This window comes from Delphinapterus leucas, chromosome 15 (genome assembly GCF_059928025.1).
Source record: "Delphinapterus leucas isolate spDelLeu-1000000601 "Yukka" chromosome 15, BTC_Dleu_Yukka2, whole genome shotgun sequence".
NCBI classification, from domain to species: domain Eukaryota; kingdom Metazoa; phylum Chordata; class Mammalia; order Artiodactyla; family Monodontidae; genus Delphinapterus; species Delphinapterus leucas.
Window position 1 is genome coordinate 64185056 of NC_143143.1, and position 27076 is coordinate 64212131.

General features: G+C 37.5%; 1 protein-coding gene across 13 annotated transcripts in view; it reads left to right on the top strand.

Annotated features, from left to right (window-relative positions):
- The window catches only part of ITCH (itchy E3 ubiquitin protein ligase), a 115113-nt gene that overhangs the window by 61084 nt on the left and 26953 nt on the right, over positions 1 to 27076 (top strand). For 12 of the 13 annotated variants that reach the window (XM_089896742.1, XM_089896743.1, XM_089896741.1 and 9 more), the window contains 6 exons: positions 8191 to 8348; positions 9870 to 10059; positions 11366 to 11461; positions 13308 to 13482; positions 18419 to 18488; positions 23904 to 23988. In XM_089896742.1, coding sequence (XP_089752868.1) covers positions 8191 to 8348; positions 9870 to 10059; positions 11366 to 11461; positions 13308 to 13482; positions 18419 to 18488; positions 23904 to 23988 — 774 coding nt within the window. The remainder of the gene's footprint in view (positions 1 to 8190; positions 8349 to 9869; positions 10060 to 11365; positions 11462 to 13307; positions 13483 to 18418; positions 18489 to 23903; positions 23989 to 27076) is intronic. The other variant, XM_022592621.3, reaches the window with a different exon arrangement.

Below are 27076 nucleotides of genomic sequence, written 5' to 3' on the forward strand. Positions count from 1 at the left end.
AAGTCATGAAATTTCCCTCATAAAGATGTTTTAATACTTCAGATTTCTTTGGTCAAATAACCTCTCTTTTGCCTAATAAACCCGTACTTTTGCATTAATAAGTGAGAATGTGGTAGAATTTTATAGTGCATTGAAAGGTTCTGTTTTGCCACTCTCATTTCTTTTTTGCAAAATCTCTCTTATAATACTTTATGAAACTACTCTAGACGGCTGTAAGTTTCTTGCAAAGGCATTGCTAGAGCCCTGGCTTCATGCCATTTATTTAATCAATGCTTTACATTTTCCCAAGTGAATCATTGTTCACAAATAATCTGAGGAACAATGTCTTCTAGGTTTATGAGACTGCCAGACTAATCTTTGAGCATGTCTTTTGTGTTAAGCATGAATTCCTTTGCATTAGCCTTTTCCAGAGAGCATACCTCTGAGATGATGGGTTTGAAAAACATTTTGTAAACTGTCAAATGCTGTTTAAATGTTGCTACACAACAATCATGGTGGTGAATCCCTTGCTTTTGTTTGCAGACTTCATAACTACAAGGCATGTGAACAAGGCAAAACCTCCCCCTCCCCCCAGTCATTTAAGAAGCTTACTAAACAGCTTTAGGTTCTTTTACTGTAATTCAAGCACTGCCTATATCATCAGTATAGTCCTGTTGGTCTCCTTTCCCCCATAGCATGTCTGGATGTTGTATATTTCTCAGTGTTGTCTTCTGTCACTTTTATGAATTACCAAGATGATTGGTGCCTGGCATTCAAGATTTTGTTTTTGGATGTGCCTTCTTGACTGTTAATCTTTGATTTGTATATTGTGACCTTATTATATTAGCATCTTGGTTCTCCATGTTTCGATCAGGTACATATGTATGGTGAGATAAGCAGGGGTTTGTAAGACTGAAGCAGAAAACAAAGCCATAGTAGCACTTAATTTGTAGCTAATTGCTTTTCACATATAATGGTGGTGATAAGTTCACACTGACAATTCTATACAGTATACAGGTTTCCATATTGGTTTTCAAAATTCATCTCAGGTTTTAGCTCCACAATCACTCATTAAAAGAACTAAAGTTAACCACCAGTGCTATTTTGGTATCACCATGTTTCTCAAGCTTCAGAGTACATTAGAATCACCTGGAAGACTTGTTCAACAACAGATTGCCCAGTCACAGATTGCCAAGCCTTGTGTCCTCCTCCCAAATTGTTATATCTAGGATGGGGCCCAAGATTTGCATTTCTAACAAGTTTCCAGGTGATACTGATAGACTAGGTCCTACACTTCGAGAACCACTGTTCAGGAGACATACAGGTATTTCTTAGATTTCAACAAACTATTATGGGAAATCTTTCAGTTATGTAACAAAGTCTATTTCTTGAAAATCTAGGCTTGCACAGCTTGGCAGAAGTGTCACTCGATCTTAATCTCATCCTCTTTTACTTCAGAGCTGGTTTGAATCCTGTTTCTTTTTTGAACTGCTTTTACTTGTATTTATTAGAAAATGATACATGATTTTTAAAATGTGAAACAGTCTATAAAATGTATAAAAACTTCATGGAAGAAATGGCATTTGACCTAAGACCATTAAGCATAGTTATAATTTGGATATGCATGTCTTGAGGGAATTGGATGAAGGAGTTCTAGGTGGAAAGAAGAAAAACAGTCATGGAGGTGGGGAAGAACACAGGGGTTTTATTGGAAATCTTCAGCCTCAGTATTTGGCTGAAAATAGAGTAATTGAAAGTGGGAAATGGCAGGTGGTGAATTTGAAAGTAGAATCAATCTGTATTTATTGCCTCTTACTATGTGTCAGGCAGTATGATGAACAGGTTTCCTGTTATTTCAATTAATCCTTAAATATTTTTATGAGGTAGGTATCATTTTTACAGGTTATGAGAAAACTGAGGCTCAGAAAGGGAAAGAAACTTGCCTGAGTTAATAGTGTAAGTGGCACAGTTGAACCTGGGACTGCCTTACCTTCAGAGCCTGAGTGTGTTTTACTGTTGCCTAAAGTGGAATGCTTCCCCCCCCCCCCCGCCCATGTAAGTGCTTATCCCTCAATAAATGTTATTTTTAGTACTGCAGAGGTTGGAGCCAGATGGAGATTTTGGTTTGCAAGTATAGGCTTCTAGAATCTTTTTCTCTGGAGAGGAATGTCTTTTAAAATATTTGAACAGAGCATTGGTATGATCAAAACACCATAAGAAAAATTATTTGACAGTCAATGTGTAGTTTGGATTGTATGGTGGTGGTGAAGGTGGGAAGACCTCTGTGGGAACTTATTACAGTAATCCACTGAGAGATAATGAGGGCTGGAACTGGAGCAGTGGTGGTAGAAGAGTAGAGAAAAAACGTGCCAGTGAAATCAGTGGGACTTAGGCAGAGTATCAAGAGGCACAGGAGAGAAGAAAAGTCAAATTGCCTGCGAGGGTAGCAGAGTCACCCACAGAACTAGAACATAGGAGGAAGAGTGGCTTTAGCATTGGAGAGTTATTCTATATCTCCTGCATTTAGCTGATAATTTGGTACCAGGGGATGAGAATGAGACAAAGATTCGAGTTCTGATTTGGAATTATTTTAAAAGATGATCTTTGAAATCATGGAATTTGAGACCCTAGGCAAAAATTTGTGGAGAATGAAAAGTAAGATAAGAACAGAACCATAGGGACCTATATTTAGTAAAGTGGAGGAAGAGGAGAAACCAAAGAAGGAATGGTTTAGAAGTGGGGAGTACAGGATTAGAAAAGCAGTGTCACAGAAATTAAGAGAAAAATGTTTTAAAAAGATGTGTATTTAACATTATCAAGTACTGCAGGAGAGAATGAGATCTTAGCCTAATCAAGCCAGGGAAAACTGGCTGTATGGAAAAAGAAAAATCAGGTTAGAGCTTCAGCTCATCCCCAAATGAAGGTGGATTCTAGGTTTTTTAAATTGATTTTTAAAAATGAAATTATAAAACCTTTAGAAGAAAATATCTCTGAATACATTTAATTATGTAGAAATATAGAACTCTTGTATGTTCAAACATGTAAAAGCAAATGATCACTATTTAACCAGTATGAAATTAGTACCTTCGGATTGTAAAAAGCTCTCACAAATAATGAGGAAAAATTATTCCTTTATAATAGAAAAATGTACAAAAGACAGACATACAGTGAGTGCATGGAAGAGGAAACTCAGATGGCCTATAAATGAAATACTGTTGAACATTCATGTTTTTATTTACCAAATTGAAAAAGATTTAAAAGTATATAAATGGGGGCTTCCCTGGTGGCGCAGTGGTGAAGAATCCGCGTGCCAACGCAGTGGACACGGGATCAAGCCCTGGTCCAGGAAGATCCAACATGCCACGGAGCATCTAAGCCTGTGCGCCACAACTACTGAGCCTGCTCTCTAGAGCCCACAAGCCACAACTACTGAGCCTGTGTGCCACAGTTACTGAAGCCGACGTGCCTAGAGCCCATGCTTTGCAACAAGAGAAGCCACTGCATTGAGAAGCCCGCACACTGCAGCAAAGAGTAGCCCCCGCTCACCGCAACTAGAGAAAGCCCGCGCACAGCAATGAAGACCCAACACAGCCAGAAAGGAAGGGCGGGTGGGAGGGAGGAAGGGAGGGAGGGAGGGAGGAAGGGAGGGAGGGAGGGAGGGAGGAGCAATGGGATAATATATTAAAATGTTAAAAGTATATAAATACTTTATAGTGAAATGGGCATTTTCATATCTATCTGGTGGAGAACAGATCAATTATTACCTTTAAAAATATTTTTTTCTTGGGTGCAGTGGTTGAGAATCTGCCTGCCAATGCAGGGGACACGGGTTCGAGCCCTGGTCTGGGAAGATCCCACATGCCATGCAGCAACTGAGCCCGTGAGCCACAGCTACTGAGCCTGCGCGTCTGGAGCCTGTGCTCCGCAACAAGAGAGGCCGCGATAGTGAGAGGCCCGCGCACCACGATGAAGAGTGGCCCCTGCTCACCGCACTAGAGAAAGCCCTCGCACAGAAACGAAGACCCAACACAGCCAAAAAAATACTTTTTTTTCTTAAATTAGCAATCAATATTTCAGTTGAAAATATTTGCCTGCTTTGCCCCAGCTATTCTATCCTGGCAGTCTACCTGAAGGAAATAGAAAATGTCACTCCCTTCCGTAAAAAAGATTAGATTATAGTATGTCCATAAGATAGAGTATTCTACAGTCATTAGAAATGTTTTCAGATAATTTGGGTGAAATGCTCAGTATATAATGAATAATAAACAAAAACTCACCCAGGATATGAAACATTGTATGATCACATACATAGTATAATCAGTCATAGCCAATGCAAAAGGACGGACAAGAGATTATCTCTTAATGGTAATAATCTCTAGAATGTACGATTGAAGGTAATTTTTATTTTATAACTAGAAATTTTTATTTTGAAAACCTCTTAATTAAAATGCACTAAATACATTAGTTGAATAAATACCAAGAATTACAGTGAAGGAAAGGAGAATGAGAGGATAGCTAGAAGAGTAATTAAGATTGAGGAAGTGTTTTAATTATACTTGTGACTGAGAGGAACAATCTAGAAGAAGGAAGATGATGGAAGAGAGAAGAAAGGTGTTAAATGATGGTGAAAAGCCCTAGAGCACATTATTTGTGTCCTGAAATCAAAGACCCACAAGACAAATTAGCCTCGAAGAAGTGAAGATAGATTTTCTTTTCCCCAGAGGTGGGAAACAAACAGATGAAGATATTAGTGGCATAGAGAAATTTTAAAATAGAGAAAAAAGAAGGATAGCTGATAATCATCATTTTAGGGAAGAGGTGGAGTCAGGGTCATCTACAAATTGGGATTAGGTATTTGAGGAGATGGGAAAAGTTTTCAATGAGCAATGGGAATGTGGCCAGGAGTAGATTAGAGATGTAGAAAATGATTGATTTTCAGGCAGTATGGACAGCCCAGTTGAAGTTGTTGAATAATGTGAACTGAAGTCCATGTTGCCTCAGTCTTTTTGAAGTGATCAAGCTTTAGGAAAGTGAAGTTTGTTAGAATAGAAAGATATAGATGCTATAGAATGGACTTGAGGACACGGGGAGGGGGAAGGGTAAGCTGGAACAAAGTGAGAGAGTGGCATGTACATATATACAGTACCAAATGTAAAACCGATAGCTAGTGGGAAGCAGCCGCATAGCACAGGGAGGTCAGCTTGGTGCTTTGTGACCACCTAGAGGGGTGGGATAGGGAGGGTGGGAGGGAGACGCAAGAGGGAAGAGAGATGGGGATATATGTATATGTATAACTGATTCACTTTGTTTTAAAGCAGAAACTAACACACCATTGTAAAGCAATTATACTCCAATAAAGATGTTAAAAAGAAAATACACTAAAGGATTCTGCCACCTTAAAAAAAAAAGATATAGACTAGAGAAGCACAATATTAACATTTTCTATCTTTTGCTTGGGTCTGTGTAACTGTATAGGACCTAGCAAAAGCTCTTTGTCCTTGCAAATTACTGTTAAACTTTTTATTACTGTTAATTTTAACACCACCACACTAATCTCATTGAACCTGTGGTGTAGGTTGTCATAGTCATCTGTCATTTCTAATTCTTCAGCTTCTGGGAGACTTGAGCTTTGATTTGTTTTTGTTTGGTTGGTTTTTTGTTTTTATTTATTTTTGTTTTTTAATATTTATTTTTTGGCTGCATCAGGTCTTAGTTGCGGCGTGCAGGATCTTTTGTTGCAGCGCCTGGGCTCTTCATTGCAGTGCGTCGGCTTCTCTCTAGTTGTGGCACGTGGGCTTAGTTACCCTGCTGCATGTGGGAATCTTAGTTCCCCTACCAGGGATCGAACCAGTGTCCCCTGCATTGCAAGACAGATTCTTAACCGCTGGATCACCAGGGAAGTCCCTGTTTTTGTTTTTTTAAACAGGAAAAAAGTACTCACTTAGGCAGCACAAAAAAAGAATTTTTGTCTTGTGAGTCATTGGAAATGAGAACCTCAGGACTTTCCTTCCTTACCAGGCCCAGCATAAGATTTGTTAGGACCTTTTGTAGAACTATCTGCCCCTTTAATTTGGTACTTTACCTGGTTTATTTACTGTAGTAATACACATGTAATTTCTCAACTGGAACATTCTCCAGGGTTACTTGTTGACCCCAGAGAACAGTAGTGGGAAAAGTAAATGAAGGACTAGTTGTAGTGAAAAGATTGCTTGGGGGTGGCGAGTATTGGGCAATAGTGAATTAAGGTACTTGGGAAAGTAGCCTATGATGGAGCCCAGGTGATACTTAAGAGAACTGATGGACTGTGAAGATAGAGAGGGGATTAAAGTCATGATGAGACTGAATAAAAGATACAGTAGGAGGCAAGTAGAAGGAATGAAGGTTGTAGGAATTTCAGTGTTTAAGGTCTAGGAGGAGGAGCGATTCTAAGTAAGTATCAAGAAAATTTAAGGAATCGTAGTACACAGCTTGTCAGATAATTATGTTGAGAAATTGAGGCCAAAATACTAGAAGGGTGAGCAGCATGGATGTTAAAATCTCCAAAATGTTAATCTTCAACAACAGAACATAACATTTTTGGAATCCAGTTTCTGCTGTACTTGTTTGTCATAGCAGATTTACCTCATGCCCTGAATGTTCCCCCTCCCTGACATATCCCTAAAACGTGACCAGCAGTGGAAGTGCAATTTAGTTGAACATTATAGCTGAGAAGGTTTTAAGGAATCATTTAATCCAGGTAAATGCACTTTTGAGGTACAGAGAGATTAAATAACTTTTCTGTGGTCATATAACTCGTCAATAGCAGAGTTGGAGCTCGAAACCTCAATTTCCCATTTTTGGTCCATTCTGCCAGTTGTTTGTCTTTTTAAAAGCATCAAGAATCTTTTTTTCAAACTAATTAATCACCTCTTAAAATAGTATAGAGAGGCAATACGCAGAGTCTTAAGGAGGTCTACGACTCAAAAGGGGTTATATGACTCTTCACCTGGGGAAGGGGAGCAGTGTCAAAGCTGACTCTTGCTGCATTCCGTTCATATTCTGGGGTTGCTTGGTCTTCTTGCAGGTGGTCAGCACTAACCAGGTGCTGACTGCCTGTTACTGAGCTTTTCCATTTATTCAGAATAAGCATTTGAGAAACCCCGCAAAGCAGTATTGTCATGCCCTGCTGTTCACGCACATCATCTGGAGATCTTGTTAAATTACTATTTCTGATATAGTGGGTTGGGAGTGGAGTCCAAGATTGTGCATTTCTAACAAGCTCCTGTGTATCGTGCTTGCTTCTGGTCTAAATACCACACTTTGACTTCTGGAAAACATAGTATGAAAATGATTTAATGGTACTGCCTCTATTTTAGTTTCTTGAATCTATCAGATTTTATTCAGGCTTGTTGTGAGGTCCAGGAGTATGGATTAATACTGAGTAGTGGTTTCCAGTTACCAGGTAGTAGATATCAGGGCTTTAGCCAAGGCATCTCCAAACTAGCTAACTCATGCCTTGCTTTCTATTTCTAGTCAATGACTAGACTCCCCTGGGAAAAGGAATCACCTGTGTTTAACTGACAGTAACTTTGTATCTGACATTCCTGCTAGTGTTCTTCCCCCTTTCTCTCCAATTGATGTCATTGCTTTGAAGAAATGATAGTTCCTTTAAAAAAAGGTCTGTGGGCACCTCTTTTCTAGATCACTTACCTTGAACATTTTGTATACCATTTGCTGGGATGGGGGGAGAGCACCTATCCCTGGGAAATAAGTGTACTTCTTTCTCCTGTTGTGGAACAGTCAGCTTTGCCCCATACCTAAATAATATTAAGAGCCAGTGGAAACCAAGGAAATGATGATTAAGTTATCTGTGCTTGTGATAAAATAGTGCCCTTTCTAAGGCATTTGGAATTTTGAGAATTTGACTCCGTTTCTACTTATACAGGGCCTCTGAAGAGTTATTTGAAATCTGAACCAGCACACCTAATAGTTCTGATCGGTCCCCTAAGTACTTCTGTGCCATTGAGTAACCCCTCACATATTTCTACATGGGCTCTGAGGAGCTATATGTAAGACTACCATAAGAGCTGTTTATGTATTTGATAAGGCTGGCCAGAAATTAGGAAGGTTTTCTCAAGCTCCTAAAACTTTAAGTTTTGGTCTTCCTGTTGTTTTTTTTGTTAAATTCAAAGAGCATTCTTTTTCCCTTCTGTTCCTGGCCGTCTTACCCAGAGCGAGCACAAATGGATCAGACCATCCTGAGGATGCAGGGTCTGGTGAAAATAGGAGGGTCAATGGGAACAATTCTCCATCACTCTCAAATGGCGGTTTTAAACCTTCTAGGCCTCCAAGACCTTCACGACCACCTCCACCTACCCCACGTAGACCAGGTGTGTATTCTAGCCATACACTAGGGATGTAGGTCTCAGTACCGTGATTATAAAATTCTTTTTGGGAATTGATCCTCAGGTAAGTGTCAAGAGACCCTTTTAGGTTGGTTTTCTAGCTGAATTTTTACATTTAAGATTTTGACCAAGAATGATCTTTCTATAGTTAATCAATATGTGCCTGTTCCCCAAGTTTTTCTGCCAGGTGTGAAGTTATTGAGGCAAGTGCTCCACTGCGAATGAAAATCACGTGTGTGCTGGGAGTTCGCTGATGGACTAGTAGTTAGGATCCTGGGCTTTCACTGCCATGGCCCGGATTCAGGGAACTGAGATCCTGTAAGCTGCACAGTGCAGCAAAAATTTTAAAAAAAAAAGGGAAATCACATGTGTACTATAAAAAGTAGAGGCAATATAGATAAGATTGCAACTTTCTGTCAGGGTTTGTAACTGTGGACATAAGCATTTCATAGAGTCAAGGATCTGGTCAAGGTTATATCTCATTATATCCTTTAAAAAGACAATCAGTAAATAGCAAATAACCCAACAATGCTAAATGATATTCAGATTTTAAAGCAAAAACCACACAAGTAAACATTTCATATAGTAAAAATATAAACATTTACAGTTGGAATATTTATTTTTCCTGATTAGCCAGAATAAATCTTTTAATCTCTTTTTACTTCCCTCTGTTAGTATGTGAACAGGAAATGTAAAATAATCCAAATATTATTAGAAAAGTAAATTGGTTGTCCACAAATCATTTTATTAAATGACATTGTGTTTAAATATATATCTTCCCCCCTTTTCTTCTGTAGATAATTGTGTTCATAGTATATTCCCAGTCTTTAAGATCATATACTACTTTGTCACAATATTAGTGACTTCCTCTAGGAATTGTTTTGTCAATAAGTATTTTTTGAAGATGTAATATGTACTCAAGCAATAATATTCTTTCTTTCTTTCTTTTTTTTTTTTTGGCCACACTGCAAGGCTTGCAGGATCTTAGTTCCCCAAGCAGGGACCGAACCCAGGCTCTTGGCAGTGAAAGCATGGAGTCCTAACCATTGGACCGCCAGGGAATTCCCACAGTGATATTCTTAAAAATAGTTATTATCAGTCAGATCTTCCATATTATAGGTAACACCAAAAATTAGTCTCAGATCTGTAGGCATTCATAGGAAAGACAGTTTTAAGGATCTGGAAAATTACCAAATGAACATATATGCAGGGACCAACACTTTTCTGTTCTAAAAGTTATTTCCTGTGGCATCAAGAAATCAGCATCTGTATGCGCTTTGTAATTAATAATGAGACATGGAGTAAATGGAACCTTACAAGTTGTAAACAAGCCTATTAAATGGGACCATTGGCTATTTCCCATTATTTATCTTACTTAAGTAATTTTCATCTGCATGTCCATATCTTAAATTTTATATTTATCATCTACCTTTTTATTTAAGTTAAAATTCTCTCCTGAATTTAGATTTCTGAAAATGGTTTTTCTGTTTTCCTCAAATCTTAAAGCATCTGTCAATGGCTCACCATCTGCCACTTCTGAAAGTGATGGCTCCAGTACAGGCTCTCTCCCACCAACGAATACAAATTCAAATACATCTGAAGGAGCAACATCTGGATTAATAATTCCTCTTACTATATCTGGAGGTTCAGGCCCTAGGCCATTAAATCCTGTACCTCAAGCTCCCCTCCCACCCGGGTGAGTAATTGCTTTTGGTTAACATGTTTTCTTTAGACTTCTGCATATACTTATTAATAAGGGAAATAGTACTGAACTCCATTCTTTAAAAAACTGTCTTATAACTCTGTATGTGTGTGTGTTGGGGGAGGTCTAGAGTCAAACTGAACAAAAAAGCTTTGCCACATTTGAAATTTCTCCCTCATTTCCAGAGCAAAGTGAAAGAAAAAAAAATTTTTTTTATTGAAGGACTCTGAGCCATAGAAAGTTCACCAAGACCAAGTAATAAAATAGTCGCCTGATTCAGATTGTCTTTTCTTTTGAAGGGGGGAAAATCACTTAATTTTTTTACCATTATAAAGTCATAGCAGAGTAATAATAATTTAGGAAACTGAGAGGGATTACAAATCAATCTCATGTAAATCTCTACTGATTATTTTTTAAATTAATAATACTCTGATAGTTATACACACACACACACACACACACACACACACACACACACACATATTTTGTGGCATTCAAATTAATCCAGACCTCAGAATGCTAAACAGAAATTAATTGACTAAGTGATAAATTTAAAAACTCTCATGATGTGGAGTTTTAATTGCTTAAAGAGACTGTATTACTTATGTGGGTAGTTAGGCCATTTTCCTTTTTGAAAGCCTACATGGGAAGCCAGATTAAAAATTGTTTGTGCAAGGGATTAGAAGTGATTGGTTTTTTGAAACTTTGTTGGTTTATTCCAACAGAGTGGGTGCTCTTAGAAGTGACTGGTTCTTCTAAACTCTGTTGGTTTATTCCTGTCTTTTTTACTTTGGGGATAAACCTACCAAGGAGACTGGAATACTCATATTGCCTTTTTCTTTGGTACTGTTGTGCAGGAGCACATCTGAAAAAGTCTTATTCTTTGATTTCAGTTTTTCTTGTACCAGAACTGTCCTTTGCCCTTCAGTTAACAGCTGTCTTTCGTCAGATTTTATAACAATAATTACAGTTTTCTTTTCCACTCAAGTCCTATGTATACCCTGATCAGATTGAGACAGTTTTTGTATCCTGAATGCATTGCTTTAAGCCTCTTTAGAAATATAAGACATCTCCTAGAGCAGATACTTCTGCAGGAGAAATCTCATCCACCGTGTGTCACCCTCAGTATAACATTTCTTGGCTTTATTCCTAAATTCTTTTGGTATCTGCTTTATATACGGACATGCTTATTTGTCTCAGCTCTGTAATATCATCATATAAGAGAAGACGACAAATACAGGATTAAAAAACCAGGCTATTCATACATGTAGCATATCAGCTTTTTAATTTTATGTTTAAGTTGGGAGCAGAGAGTGGACCAGCATGGACGAGTTTACTATGTAGATCATATTGAAAAAAGAACAACGTGGGATAGACCAGAACCTCTACCTCCTGGGTAAGTGTCTGTATTGAAGAAGAAAAAAAGTATTTATTCAGAACATCTATACAAAAATCTTCCCTACCTTCCTACTTTTCCTCTTCTGTCGATCTTGTCTCTCTCTACTTTGTTTTATGATAGGTGCAGACTAAAAAGAAGAGAGTCAGGGAATTGATTGGCCATGATGAATGACTTTTATTTTCACTCATTTTTGACCTAAAGAAAGATTCCGTTTCCTTTGTGAACTTTTACCTGGATCAAACTGCAGGGTTTTAATTTTAGCTTTTTTTTTTTTTAACTGTATAAGAATTATAGCCCCTATCCTATATATGGTAAAGTTCATATTATAAAAAACTAATATATAATAGTGAAGTCATTGCAAGATAGTTGGGGAAATATTAATATATTAATAAAATGAGGATATATAAATAGAATGTGTTAAGCATTTAACATTTATATTATATAAAATAATTGGAATAAAAAATATTTTCATTTGAGGGAAGTCAGTAGCAAATCTGGGGAAATATTTAATCTTGCTAGTAATCTTAAATACACACCTAAAAAGTACACTGTTGGTGAGACTGTAGAGGAACTTTACCTCATAACATTGCTAGTGGTAGTATAAGTTAGTTACAACCCTCACAGAAAGGATATATAACCATAATAATACCCATACCCTTAGTAACCCTTTCCAGGAAATTCATCCTAAAGAAATAATGCAAAGGAAGAAAGAAATTTTTGATATATAAATGGTATTTATTATTTTACTACAGTTGGCGCTCCAATATGGGAGGGGAAATATTGGGGGGAAAATTCCAAGATGTTTCAAAAGACAAAATTTTGAATTTTGAATTTCCCAAGCCCTGGCAGCTATTTACATAACATTTTATTGACAGCTATTTACGCAGCATTTACATTATATTAGGTATTACAAGTAATCCAGAGATGATTAAAGTATACTGGATGATGTGCCTGGTTATATGCAAATACTATGCCATTTTATATGAGGGACTTGAGTATCTGAGGAGTGTTCTGGAACCAATTCTGTATTTGTAATATTAGACTAGTAGGCATAACCCTAAATAATCAACCAGGTAGACATCACCAAGTTATTTTATCAACGTTCACTTGATAAGTTATGTACCCATTTGAAATGATAAATAAGATAGTTGTATTCTTGTGAAAAAGGGCTTTTTCTGACATCTGTGAAAAGCACCCTCTCTCTCCCCCTTCTGTGTGCGTGTGTGTGTGTGTGTGTGTGTGTGTGTATGTGTATGTTTCTGTCCCTATTAGGATTGCAACAGTCAAAAGAACATTTGAAAGAAAGAAAATGAGAGGTTTTGTCTTAATGATTGTTTGAGACTTAATCAGTAAGATACATTCTGTTTTAAAAACCTGATACACCTTAACTTTTAAGAAAGAAATTTTTACACACATTCCTCTTAAGTTCACTTATAGACCATTTAAAATATATAAAATAGGGCTTCCCTGGTGGCGCAGTGGTTGAGAGTCTGCCTGCTGATGCAGGAGACATGAGTTTGTGCCCCGGTCCGGGAATATCCCACATGCCGCGGAGCAGCTGGGCCCGTGAGCCATGGCCGCTGAGCCTGTGCGTCCAGAGCCTGTGCTCCACAACGGGAGAGGCCACAGCAGTGAGAGGCCCGTGTACCGCAAAAAAAAAAAAAAAAAATATATATATATATATATATATATATATATAAAATAAAACACTTCAGGTAAATCAAAAGTAGTATTGCAAGGGAAATTCTTACCAAACCTGTACCAGGGCTAAAATGAAGTCCTGTTTAATTCTTATCTGTTTCATGAGTATTTGTTGAATCCAGTTGTTTTTGTCCTGATTTAGCTGGGAACGGCGGGTTGACAACATGGGACGTATTTATTATGTTGACCATTTCACAAGAACAACGACGTGGCAGAGGCCAACATTGGAATCCGTCCGGAACTATGAACAGTGGCAGCTCCAACGTAGTCAGCTTCAAGGAGCTATGCAGCAATTTAACCAGAGGTTCATTTATGGGGTGAGCATATGTACTTGCATTATAAACTTAATGAGTGTTTGATTTTTAACCTTTTCTTGCATATGAAATGTAAAGCAGTAAAAAGAAAGTACAAGTAGGATGGCAACCCAGTTGTTGCTGTTGATAGATTATTATTTTTAGACCTTGTTTCCAGTATTCTGTGTAGGTGATTTATTCTTTTCTTTTTAAAAATTCCAGAAGTTCAACCTCCTTTGCTTTGTTACTGTTGAAAATAAAAAAGAAGTTAGGACAACTTAAAATTCATTTACGAAAGAATAGTAAAAATAAATCCAAGCAGTTTAAAAAGAAAACAGTTCTGAATTTAATACTGCCTAACTTAGCAGAACATTAGATGGCTTGGGTCTAATAGCACCTGACTCAATTGTAGTGAACTAATGATAGAATTGAATCATTTTGTAACATATAAACGTAAAATTTATGCAATAATTATTTGGTGCTGTGGGAGACTAAAGAAATTTGATTCCTTATAGGATGATGTTAAATATATTATTATGGCTTTAAAACCATATTATCTTTGGTATCAAAACATCTTATTTCTGGAAATGGTTTAAATTTTACATAAACCAACTCTCCAAGAGTTCAAGAGAAGCTGACCCTCTCCATTTTCATCTCTTCTCTTCTACTACCATCAGTATCATCCCTGTTAGAATCCATAAGAGTAAATTCCTATTCTTACTAGGCATTACCTTTTTTTTGCCTTTTCTCCATATTTCTGTTTCTTGGACCTCATCATCATCATAATCACTCACTGATGTAGATAAATGCACCTTTATCAGCAAGTTTCCCTTCACTACCTGGTTATGACTAAAATAACTTTCTTTCATGCAACAGTTTTTCTTGCCACCTTCTGTCACAGCAGAAGATAGCTGTCACTATCTTCCCCTTCCCAGTGGTTTTAGAGTTGAAATTAATTTTTGTCTCGTCTACTTTACCGTTTTCGTTTTATTTTGTCCAATGCTGTTTTACATCTTCCTTTCTTTCTAAATTATAATCACCTTTGGTATGCCTGGCCAAATTTCTTTTAGGTTTGAATACCTAGCTTGCCTGCCTTCTTAAAAGCTAGTTTCCACATAGGTGTCCAGTGGAAAGAGCATGGGCTTTGGAGTCAGATACATCTGGGTTCAAATCCTGGTTCCACAGTTACTTTCTCTATATGACTTTGAGTAACTTACTTAACCTCATCAAGACTCATTTACTTTATCTATACAATAGATCCATATATAAAATTACCTCAGAGGGTTTTTTTTTTTTTTTGATGATTCTGTAAAATAAAGTTCCTAATATGTTTGGCACATACTGGTTACATAGAAATGTTAGTTTTCAACTTTTCTCTCCCTCGTATCCACAATTGCAAATGTGCTCTTTATCTCACTTTTATAATACATGATCTTCTTTTAATACATTTATTTATTTATTCATTTATTTAATTTTTGGCTGCATTGGGTCTTTGCTGGTGCACACGGGTTTCCTCTAGTTGCTGAGAGCGGGGGCTACTCTTTGTTGCAGTGCATGGGCTTCTCATTGTGGTGGCTTCAGTAGTTGTGGCACACGGGCTTCAGTAGTTGTGGCTCGCGGGCTCTAGAGCACAGGCTCAGTAGTTGTGGCACACGGGCTTAGTTGCTCCGTGGCATGTGGGATCTTCCCAGACCAGGGCTCGAACCCGTGTCCCCTGCATTGGCAGGCAGATTCTTAACCACTGCACCACCAGGGAAGCCCCTATAATATATGATCTTTTATTTATTTTTATTTTCATTGAAGTATAGTTGGTTTACGATATTATATTAGTTTCAGGTGTACAACATAGTTATTCAAATTTTTATAGATTATATTCCATTTAAAATTGTTATAAAATAGTGACTATATTCCCTGTGCTACACAATATATTCGTTGTAGGTTATTTATTTCGTACGTAGTAGTTTGTACCTCTTAATCCCCTACGCCTATCTTGCCCCTCCCCCTTTCCCTCTTCCCACTGGTAACTACTAGTTCTCTATATCTGTGAGTCTTTTTCTATTTTGTTCATTCATTTGTTTTAGTTTTTAGATTCCATATATAAGTGGTAACATACAGTATTAGTCTTCCTCTGACTTATTTAACTAAGCATAATACCCTCCAGGTTCATCCATGTTGTTGCAAATGGCAAAATGTCCTTTTTTTGGCTGAGTAGTATTCCATTGTGTATATATACCACATATTCTTTAGCCATTCATCTGTTGATGGATACTTTTTTTACTTCCATATCTTTCTTGGCTATTGTAAATAAAGCTGCTGTGAACATGGGGGTGCATGTATCTTTTTGAATTAGTGTTTTTGTTTTCTTCAGATATATACATCCAGGAGTGGAATTGCTGGATCATATGGTAGTTCTATTTTTGGTCTTTTTTTTCTTTGGCCACACCATGTGACATGCAGGATCTTAGTTCCCTGAGCAGGGATTGAACCCGTGGCCCCTGCAGTGGAAGCAGGAAGAAGTCTTAACCACTGGACCACCAGGGAAGTCCCTGCTTTTAGTATTTTGAGGAACCTCCATACTGTATTCCAAAGTAGCTGCACCAATTTACATTTCTACCAATAGTGTACAGGATTCCCTTTTTCTTTACATCCTAACCAACATTTGTTTTGTGATGTTTTCAATGATAACCATTCTGATGAGTGTGAGGTGATATCTCATTTGTGGTTTTGATTAGTGATGTTGAGCATCTTTTCATGTGCCTGTTGGCCATCTGTATGTCTAGTACATGACCTTTAAAAACACTGTTTTTAAAGGCAGATTTAGCAGATTCTTGGAGCACCTACAGTGTGTATTGCTTTATTGTAAACTTGACCAATTAAATACTCAGAGTCTTGGGAACTTTTCTAGAATTGCAGCTTTTACTCATCAACCATTTTCTTTTCTTTTTTTTTTTTCTTCTATCCAAATTCTTACTCTTTGCTCTTGCTATAAAGTGGTTCTAAATTATAAAGAACTTAAACAGCCTATTTTAGTTATGAACTGAATTGAACATTCTTAATACCAGCTACTTAAAAAGTGGTGGGGTGTTGCTGATAAAGTCTGTTTATTGGGTAGATGCAGTGGCCTTTGTTCTGACCGTGGTTACGGGGGCAGTAGATGCTCATACACCTAGCTTTTTTTTTTTTTTCTTTCGGTACGCGGGCCTCTCACTGTTGTGGCCTCTCCCGTTGCGGAGCACAGGCTCCGGACGCACAGGCTCAGCGGCCATGGCTCACGGGCCCAGCCGCTCCGCGGTATGTGGGATATTCCCGGACCGGGGCACGAACCCGTGTCCCCTGCATCGGCAGGTGGACGGACTCTCAACCACTGCGCCACCAGGGAAGCTCTACACCTAGCATTTTTAACCTCAGAATGGATAATGGATCACTGTGTAATGGCTCTGGCCCATGGTTTCATTGTGCCTGTACCCCCCACCTTATCTGTCCAGGGAGAGCCTGTGGGATAGTCTTGGGTCTTAGAAAATTATCAAAACAGATTGTCATATGCCAGACTACTCCGACCTGTTGTGTAACCAGGGTTCAAACCTTGTGTAGTGTTTCTCCTTGGTTACCCTGTTTTCATTATTGTGTGTGTCAGGAGGAGCAAGGCCACTGCTTGACAGGTCTGTCTTCCAAGAGCTTTTAAATGAGAAATGGAATATATCTCATATGCTTTTAAAACTTTTTCAGTCAGTTAACCTAGTTGCTGTAATAAGTCATTGACATGGGGGCGGGGGTTTGACAGGAAAGGACCGACAGTGGGGGAAACTGCTATAAATTTAGACTAAACCAAATGCAGTATGATGACTTTGTTTGGATTCTGATTTGACCCAGTAAGCAACCAGAGACATTTAATTAGGGATTGTGTATTAGATGATAAAATTAACATAGATTCTTTGCTAGGTGTGATAATGATATTGTGGTTGTATAAGAAAATGTTCACAAATTTTAGAAAGGCATACTAAAGTACATAGGAGTGAAATGATGACTCCTTTTTTTTTTTGCTTCAGCAAAGAATATGGAAGAAAAATAAAGAAATGTGGTAGTTTTGGTAATTGTTGAATCTCGTTGCTGGGTATATGGGGTGCACTGTCTTATTTTACTTGTGAGGTTTTTTTCATAATTTTTTTTTGAAGCAGTTAGTCTATTATTTATTTGCCTTATCTTACTTAAAGGAGAAAGGGCTTAACCACATCTTACTGAAAGACCACAAAGTATCCCCCGCTTCATTATACATTTAAACTAAAACACAGTCATTAACCCTTCACACTACACACTCAGTATGACTTCTGCTTCTCTTTTTCCAGTGGTTGACTCCTACTTTCCTTTTATCTAACCAAACCTCTCTCTCCACCAATGTGATAATTTCAAACAAATTTAAGAAGTCTTTTATACAGTTCTAGGCTTGTCATCTCCTTCCAACTGGAATTCTTTTCTTTTACTCATCTGACAGCCTGTTCTTCCTGCTCCCCCAACTCTCTTCTCACAATTCTTTGTATATACCATGTCCTGTATATGATCCTCTATTTTTGAGTTATAAATACAAAATTTTTCTTAGCCAGCTGATGACTCTGAGTACTGTTATTTATAAGTAACTCTTGGGAGATTTATGTATTTCTCTAATTTACTGATTTGGAGCTAAAGAAGGGGAAAAAATGGTCATTTGGGTGTAAAATTACTTGTAATATTTGAATTTCATATAGTTTCAAATGTTAAATAATGTTGACAAAGTGTTTTTCTTCGTGAGAGTGCATTGGCTTTTATTCTTGACCTTGTCATACTTCTTCTCTAAGATGTGAACTCTGTAAGAGTATGTTATGTTGCACATGGCCAGGGAAAAGCATATCAGAATTCATAAGCCTGCTCTCAAGTTATCTGTTTAAGTTGTTCATTATTTCACCATTTTGGGGGTTGTTCTTTTTAGAATCAAGACTTGTTTGCTACATCACAAAATAAAGAATTTGATCCCCTGGGTCCCCTGCCACCTGGATGGGGTAAGTCACATGGATTTTTAAATTGAATTCAGTTATTTTAACAATTAGGTATTTATGGATGGATGATATACCCTGCGCTTGCTTGAGTGAATATCTGCAAAGCTTTTGGGGTGTGTTTAATTCAGAGTGCCAGATAGGCATTTGATTTCCCAAAAGTTCTAAGTTACTCTTCTAAAATATAAAAATATTTTGCCCACTCAGCATAAGAAGAAATGGATTATGATACACATGAAAGTCTGGATGGACCTCAAGGGCATTATGCTTAGTGAAAAAAATCCATTTCAAAATATTGTATACTGTGTTATTCAATTTATATAACATTCTTGAAATGACAAAACTATAGAGATGAGAAATAGATTAGTAGTTGCCAGGAGACAGAGCCACTGGTAGGTGGTTACAAACATAGGAGGTAACGTAAGTGGTTCTTATGTAGTGGTGGAACAGTTCTATATCTTGACCATGGTGGTGATTACACAAATCTGTACATGAAATAAAAGTGCATAGAACTGTATGTTTACATAAATGAATTCACACTTTAAAAATTAGTGAAAATTGAGTAAAGTTCGTAGTCAACAGTAATGTACCAGTGTCAATTTTCTGATTTTGATATTGTGCTATAGCTACATAAAATGTCACCATTGGAGGAAACTGGTTGAAGGGGGTATATGAGATTCTTTGAACAATTTTTGCAGTATGCTGTAATACTTATTTCAAAATAAAAAGCTTTAAAGATATTTTGATCATATTGGTGCTTCGAAAACATAGTTCAGAGGTTGATTGAGTTGATGTTATCTGAAAGAACGGTGGAAGGGGGAACATATTGGGGTGGTGACTGTGTCCTGCATGAGCATGCTCTGTTATCAAGTATCTTAGTTATTAAAAGTTTTTATAGACTTTAAGATGAGCCTGCCCTACCAGATTATTTTATATCCATTATATAAGTCATAGGGCTGTAGCAAGTTTCCAGAGTAAACACGGCAATATAGAAACAGGTTTGCACGGAAGAGAAAGAGAATATAGAAAGTGCAAAACAGCAAAGTAAAGCCATTTATGGAACCAGTTTAAGTTTTATCTTCAGGAGCTGCAGATATTTCAGAAAGTGATATTTCTAGATAGTCTTGTTGGGAAACATCAGTTTCTAAGATAGATTGCTCTAGCGTTACTTTATTTAGGAATGGAGGGGAAAAAATTGATGTCAGTGTCACATGAATCTGGGCAATAAATGATACTGGCTATGTGTAAGCCTGCTTTTCAGTTACCCCATTGCCCTTAAAGATATTTATCCCTAGCATTCCTAGGAGTCAAAGAAGTAAAAAGATATAATAGTTCATAGTTATAACTATTATTGTCACTAGCTTGTAGCAAAGGGAAGGCATATGAAAGTTGTGAATTTCTGTCTTTACCAGTGTCTGGTAGTTTAGTAAGGAGTCTTTTGGATCTGTGGGAGCCTTGTAATGGACAGTTTATTGTTGGTATGAAGTACTTCAGAAGAAGGGATGTTGTTCTTTTGAGGCATATTGAACTAGACCTGCTTGGTTGCATTCCCAGACATGGATGGTCTTCTCAGCTTTATTTCTAGAGTTGTTTTATGTTTGTGTTACAGAGGAGAAACGATATACCTGTAGGTCGTGTATTCATCCTCTTAATTTTAGTGCAGAAAAACCATGACCTGATTGGCTTTTGTTAGAAACACAAACTATTTTGCTCCTTCTCCAGGGCAGCTGTTAAGAAAAATTGTTTCTCGCTCAAAGAAGCATGAATTGGAGGCTATGTTGCCTTTATTTGTAAAGCTTTTCTTGCAAATCTGGTCCTTGTCTTCTGTATTTATTATTATCCTCAACATCAGTATTTCTCATTTTTACTGTAGCCAACAACACCTCCATAAAATACTGCCTCTAGAGGCCCAATTCCAGCTTATGTATGTTATCAGAATTTTGCCTTGGTTATTTTACATTCTGCTTATTTTTAGGTTTCATACTCCTGAAGTTGAAGTGCAACCCCTCCCCCTTCTTAAATGAGTTCACGATCATCCTATTATTTAGACTGATTACTGCTTTATGATTCTCTGCCTTTGGGGCATATGCATTATTTGTTGAGCCAGTGACAGCACTGGTACTATCACAACTGAGAACCACCCAGTAGACCCTGAGCATTGATCCAGGAAATAAAATCCCAGTTTACAGCCTGTGTTGATGTTCTAAAGTTGTTAGCATTATTTTTGTGACACCATGTATCCAGCTTCTTCACCCTTTCAGACTTCTGTATGCTAGGACTAGACATTACTACCTTACAAGCTGACAGTGAAGAATTTTTAACACATGCAAACTATAGAGGCTGGAGAACAAAGAATGCTTTTGGTTCAACAATATGTCTAATAGGGCTTTGTATAGAGGGTTTACCCATCAAGTATAAAGCTATTTTCTCATTTTCAGAGTTGCTATGAAAGAATACATAGAACAACAAGAAGCTTCTGTTTTTCAGTGTTTTATTCATCAAGTCAGGAAGTGGTTTGATGTGCATTCAGGCTTGGTGTTCAGTTATTTAGGAGTTGTTTACCATGTGATTTTTTTTGAACGAAGTAAGAAATCAGCTCTGTAGTCACAGTACTTTTCACTAAGCAGGTGAGCCTTCAGTTTGCAAGCGCATCACCTTTGAAATTTTGGTTTTCACAGCCTCTTCCAAGAAATGCTTTTATCAATACTATATACTTAGAACAAACATAGAAATAAGTTTTCTATTAACTTTATCTTACCTCATGTTAGCTTTTTTTTGTTTTGTTGGTTTTTTGTTTTAAAAATGTTTTTAAGCTTTTATTTAGAAAGCCTACCTAGTAAAATCACAACTACAAAGTGTGTGAGCTATAATCTAAGTGCACAAACTAAATATTTAAAATGTCAAACATATGTTTTTCACTGAAAAGAAAATCTGCTTAGTTAAAACAGTTAAAAATGACGGACTTCTTGGTGGTGCAGTGGGTAAGACTCTGTGCTCTCAGTGCAGGGGGCCGGGGTTCGATCCCTGGTCAGGAAATTAGATCCCACATGCATGCCGCAGCTGAGAGTTTGCATGCTGTAACTAAGAAGTCTGCATGCTGCAGCTAAAGAGCCTGCACGCTGCAATGAAGATCCTGTGTGCCACAACTAAGACCCAGTGCAGTCTAAATAAATAAATTAAAAAAAAAAAAAAAGACATTTAAAAGTGATAAAACCAAAGCACACAAAACAAGTTCGGGAATAAGGCAAAATTACACCAAAGCCTTAAATCTGTTCATCTGAAAGGAAAGGAAAAAGGAATATCTCCATGCCATCCCTAGCTTCATGCCACCATTCAGTAAACACTGACCATGGGTAAGAAGAGGGTGTCCTTAGCTGAGGTCAGTAACTCACCAGCTCTGATGTGGTTGGCAGGGTGCCCAGACTTCAGAACCCTTGGAGAACCCAGGCAGTGACTCTGTTCATGTTAGCTTTTTGAAGAGAGAATATCTGGCCTTGAAATCTGAACTTACGTGGCAGTTAAAAGGTGAATACGTGCTCAACTATGCACTTAGGATATTAATTTTAGATTATAAAAGTTACATAAAAATTACTTGTACGCAAGAAATTTATTAATTCTGTAAGTGTATTTAAAAATTTAAATTTGCCTAGAACATTAACTTATTTTGTTATTATGTAGCTACAACTGTGTAGCACTGTGGGTGCTTCTTTTTGCCTCAGAGACAGCTCTTAAAGTTGGTTACATGTTTCCACACTCAAGGTTCCATGACCAGCAAAGCCATTTTTATTATTCAGGTTGTGACAGAAGATGCAGAGTCCATTTTCTGTATGTAATACACTCTAGAAGTTCTATTTCCATTTTAGGTCAGCTGATATAGAAACTACCTGAGATGTCAGGAGCAGATTCATGATACCAATATATCCCTTCTGTGCCACCTCCACCCCAACCCCTACCCCCTGCCCCAGTATCATCACTGCTACTTGCGATCATGGAGTCAGTCCTGGAGATAAGTTAAAAGTTACCAAACACTAACTTTACGAGGCTATATAATTTGGCCTAACACTCATTCTGCAATATCTTGCTTAAAGAAAGATCCAAAGGATCTAAATAAATGTTGTTTGAAAAACAAATGAACTTTCAAACCATAGGAAATAAAAATTGGCTTTACCACCATGGAGTTAAGCTTAAATGTTTTTTTTTTTGAAAATTGCTAATTTTAAGATAACCATGCTTTGTAAAATGTGGGAATCCATTTCATACTATTGAATACTTCAGTTTTCATTTTTAGACATCTTGGCCAAATTTAAAAGATTCAGACACTGGAAGAGACCGTTCTTTTGAAGAATTAATTTGTAATGGATCAGAGAAGTCAATAGTTCAAAACAACAGAACTAGTATTAATATTAAAATTTCGAACCTAATTTGGTTATTAAAAGAGAAAATAATATCCACACATCTTGTAAACCTTAATGAGAAATCTCAAAGAAGTGGGGCAAATTGTGTAGAATGGGTATAAGAAAACAAGGAGAATTCTAAAGCAAGAGGCAGGTGGGTAAACAAGCAGCTGCTTCAGATACAGTAAATTAAAGAGCCGAGCCCTTCTGCCCAACCCTTGTGTAAAAAGTTAGTATAGATATTTAGGATTTGGAAACTGGTTGTATTAAGAAACAGGATATATTTTGAAACTGTCTTTTCTAGTTGAATAATGCCTAGCATATAGCAAAGAAACAATTAAGTTATATCCCCCCATTGTATTTTAAGAATTGAGATGGTGTGATATGAAAAAAATCTCTGAATGCAGACGTCAGTTTCCATCCTCTAGCTGCTACTTAATTCTGAAATTTGGGGCAGATCTGAGTTACCATGTCTTCAAAATAAACGAAAACTACCTACTCCGTGGGACTTTTAAGGTTAAAATGAGGTCATATATGCAGAGTTAAAACAGTTAATTATTCTTGCTGCTGGTTGGATTGAACAGAAAGGTCCTACGGGCAGGGCATTGTGAATTATGTCTATTTAGTTTCTAGGACAGCACCAGGGACTGGTTTTGTGGAAGACAGTTTTTCCAAGGTGGGGGCAGGGGTGGTGGTGATGGGGAATGGTTCATGCGGTCATGCGAGCCAGCAAGCAATGGGGAGCAGCAGACGAAGCTTTGCTTGCTCACCCTCTGCTCACCTCTTCCTAACAGGCCGAGGACCCAGGGGTTGGGGACCCCTGTTTTAGGATAAAATGATATTTTATAACTTGAGTAAGTATGTGGATTTAATAGTGAGAGAATAAATTAAACCTTTAAAGTTGTGATTTAAAAACTACAAAATCAACAGAGCAGTGAGAAATGGGCAAAATCAGCTCATCTTATTTTAATTTGAGGAAGAAGACTATGCCAACTCTAATGCTTTGCCTTTTTCATTTGTTTTAAAGAGAAGAGAACGGACAGCAATGGTAGAGTATATTTTGTCAACCACAATACTCGTATTACACAATGGGAAGACCCCAGAAATCAAGGGTAAGAACTTGCAGTTATTAGTGTATAGATAACTTCTTAAAGATTGTACCCTATTTCCAACTCAGTTATGAAAAATATCAAACCTACATATTCTTTCCCCAAAGGCCTTAATTACCCATATACTTAAGAAAAAAATTACACTATTACTTCCATATAATGAATGTGGGTTTCTTGAGAGTACAGGGGGGAAAAATACCTCGCTGGTATATATGAATATGTGTGTGTGTGTTTGTGTGTGTTTTCCCCCCAAAAATACCTGTTTGTTGTTAGTAAGACCAGATTACTAATTCTAAAGTGGGGTTTTGCAGCCTGACATCTCTGGATAGAATTCAGGGAGTATGTGACTTAGAGGGGAAAAATACATATTCATTTTCAGTAACCTTTACCTGAAACTGAGTGTTCTTTCCATTATGATTGTAGGCCACAACCATAATGTTAGAACTAACAATGCCTAGGACTTTGCCACCAGTAGAAATCACAGGTTTTTAATATCTTTCTGCAGTTGTTGCAGATATCTCAAAATATTGTTTACACACATCATTACAAGAACTTGCTAGTTAATAAGCCACTAAAGAGATATATTATTTATTACAAGTTTATCTTTTTAATATTTATTATGTATATGTAATTGTTTTTCTTTATAACATTATGTGATAGTGTATGTATTAGTTTGCTAGAGCTGCTTTAACAAAGTACCACAAACTGAGCGACTTAAACAACAGAAACTTGTCTTATACATATTTTAGGAAGCTAGATAGAAGTTCAAGGTCAGGGTGTCAGCAGAGCTGTGCTCCCTCTGAAGGCACTAGGAAAGGATGTGTTCCAGGTCTCTCTTCTATCTTTGATAGTTCCTTGGCTTGTGCAGCGTAACTCCAGTGGCATTCTTCCTGTATGCATGTCTCAAGGTCCAGATTTCCCCCTTTAATAAGGACATTGATCATATTGGATTAGTGGCCCACCTTATTCCAGCAGGATCTCATCTAATTACATCTTTAATAATCCTGTTTCCAAATAAGGTCGCATTCTGAGGTACTGAGTGTTAGGATTTCAGCAGAAGAATTTGTGGGTTGACACAATTCAGCCCATAACAATATGTAATGCTGTGTGTTTATCAGATTTCCAGAGGGTTCCATTCTGCAGGGAATTTGGTAAGCTATATAGTCAGAAGGCACAGTCCCCACAAAATTGACCTCACTTAAGACATCAGGCACAAGCTGGGAGGTCTCCAAGACTACTCTCACTTCAAACTGACTGACTACAAATTTAGGGTGTCTACCCAACCACTTTCAGGTTCAATAACTCACTAGAGAGACTAGAACTCTCTGAAACCTCTTATACTCACAGCCTCCTTTATTACAGGGAAGGGATACAAACTAGAACCAACAGAAGGAAGAGATGTATAGGGCAGAATCTGAGAGGGTTCCAAATGCCCAGAATTGATGTGGAACAGTATGTGTTGAGTATTGCCAACCAGGGAATCTCACCCTAGTCTCTAGTAACCAGAGTTTTTATTGGGGCTCCATCATGTACTGCCTGCATAGCTAACCTTTAGTTTCCAGCTCTTCCCCACAGTTTGGGCTAATACCTATAGTGTCTAGTTACTCCAGAGGTTAGAGCTGATATGGCATATTCCAAAGCCTCCCTCATAAATCACATGATTGACGGTCTGGTGTTCGAAGCCCCTAAGCAAACAAAGATACACTTGACAGGCAGGACATTCCAGAGGCCTAGAGATCATCTCCCAGTAGCTGAGGGCAGAGGTCTGACCTCTGTTTGGGCGTGATTAAATCTTCACATCTACCATAGGTCAGGGTTTTAAGAACCTCTATTTTAAAGGTGCGCTTTAAATTTAAAATCTATTTCTGGGTACCAGCAAATCACAACATTTTATGGAGTTATGGTATTTAACTTAAATATTTTCAATTTCTTAAAAAGGAATAATTAAGAATTTCATAGGTAACATTTCTAATTTCTCTTTAAAATTCTATCACTAAGGATAGAATAGACCATGTCACCTTTCTGTAATTTGCTACCATTTTTTTGTTCCCCCTTGGACCTTTAAAGTTTCAGAGCTAAAGTTAGAATCATATTTTTATAAATAATACAAATGACCCAGTTCTATCCAATTTGTTTTCAAGAAAACAACTTGTTACTGAGCCCATCTTGCAAATATGATTACAACAAATGAGAAGTGTTATCTTCTTAAATTTTTAGTAGTCTGTTTTGTCTGACATTTGTATTTAGTTCTGTAAATATAGTTAAATGATCTTAACTTTTTGACATAGTTCACAAAGTACTGTTCTAGGCAATGGGTCTAAGCCTTTTGTTCTTCTGAAGTACACTTGAGGAAAGTGACACTCCTGTCAGCAGTAGTGGCTCTCTAAAACAGTGAGATTAAATGCCTCTAACCCCTCCTTTTCTTCCTTTCTGTTGTGAACTTGAACATTTCCATTGCTTTGCCTTCTCACCAAACCCACCAGATGAGAAAAATGAAACTGTAGAATAGAGAAAAATGAACTGGAAAATATGGATGAAACTTAGAACACTGAAGTTTAGAGAGATTAAGCAAGGTCTAAAGATAGGTATTAAGGAAGTGGGTAGGAATACTCCATTAAGAACATTTGAGTTGCCTTAATAGGAATAATAGAGATTCTGGACAAGGGGAAGGGCTTCACTTGGAGGTTTGACAGACCATGTCTTGTTTAGGGAAATGGTGAGTAGGCGTACACTACACAGGGTTCATGGAAGGGAATTGGAGGTAGAGTGCAGAGGTAAAACTGAAAGGAAACATAGAGGACAGAGTATCAAGACAGAGTGAGGGCCAAGTGGAGGAGTTTATGTCTTATAATTGGTTAGTGGTGAATAGTGATATCACTTTTAGAAGAGAAAGAATTTGTTCAGATCTCCATTTTAGTACTCTGTCAGCAATGTGAAATATGAGTACAGGACCAGAGTGAGACGAGAGGCAGCAAAACCAGTTAGACTGCTGTTATGAAAGTTTAAAAGAGAGATGAATGACTGATGGTTGATGGACCTGTTGACATGTTTAACATGCTTGTAGGATTTTAGTAAACAGGTGGAAAATACT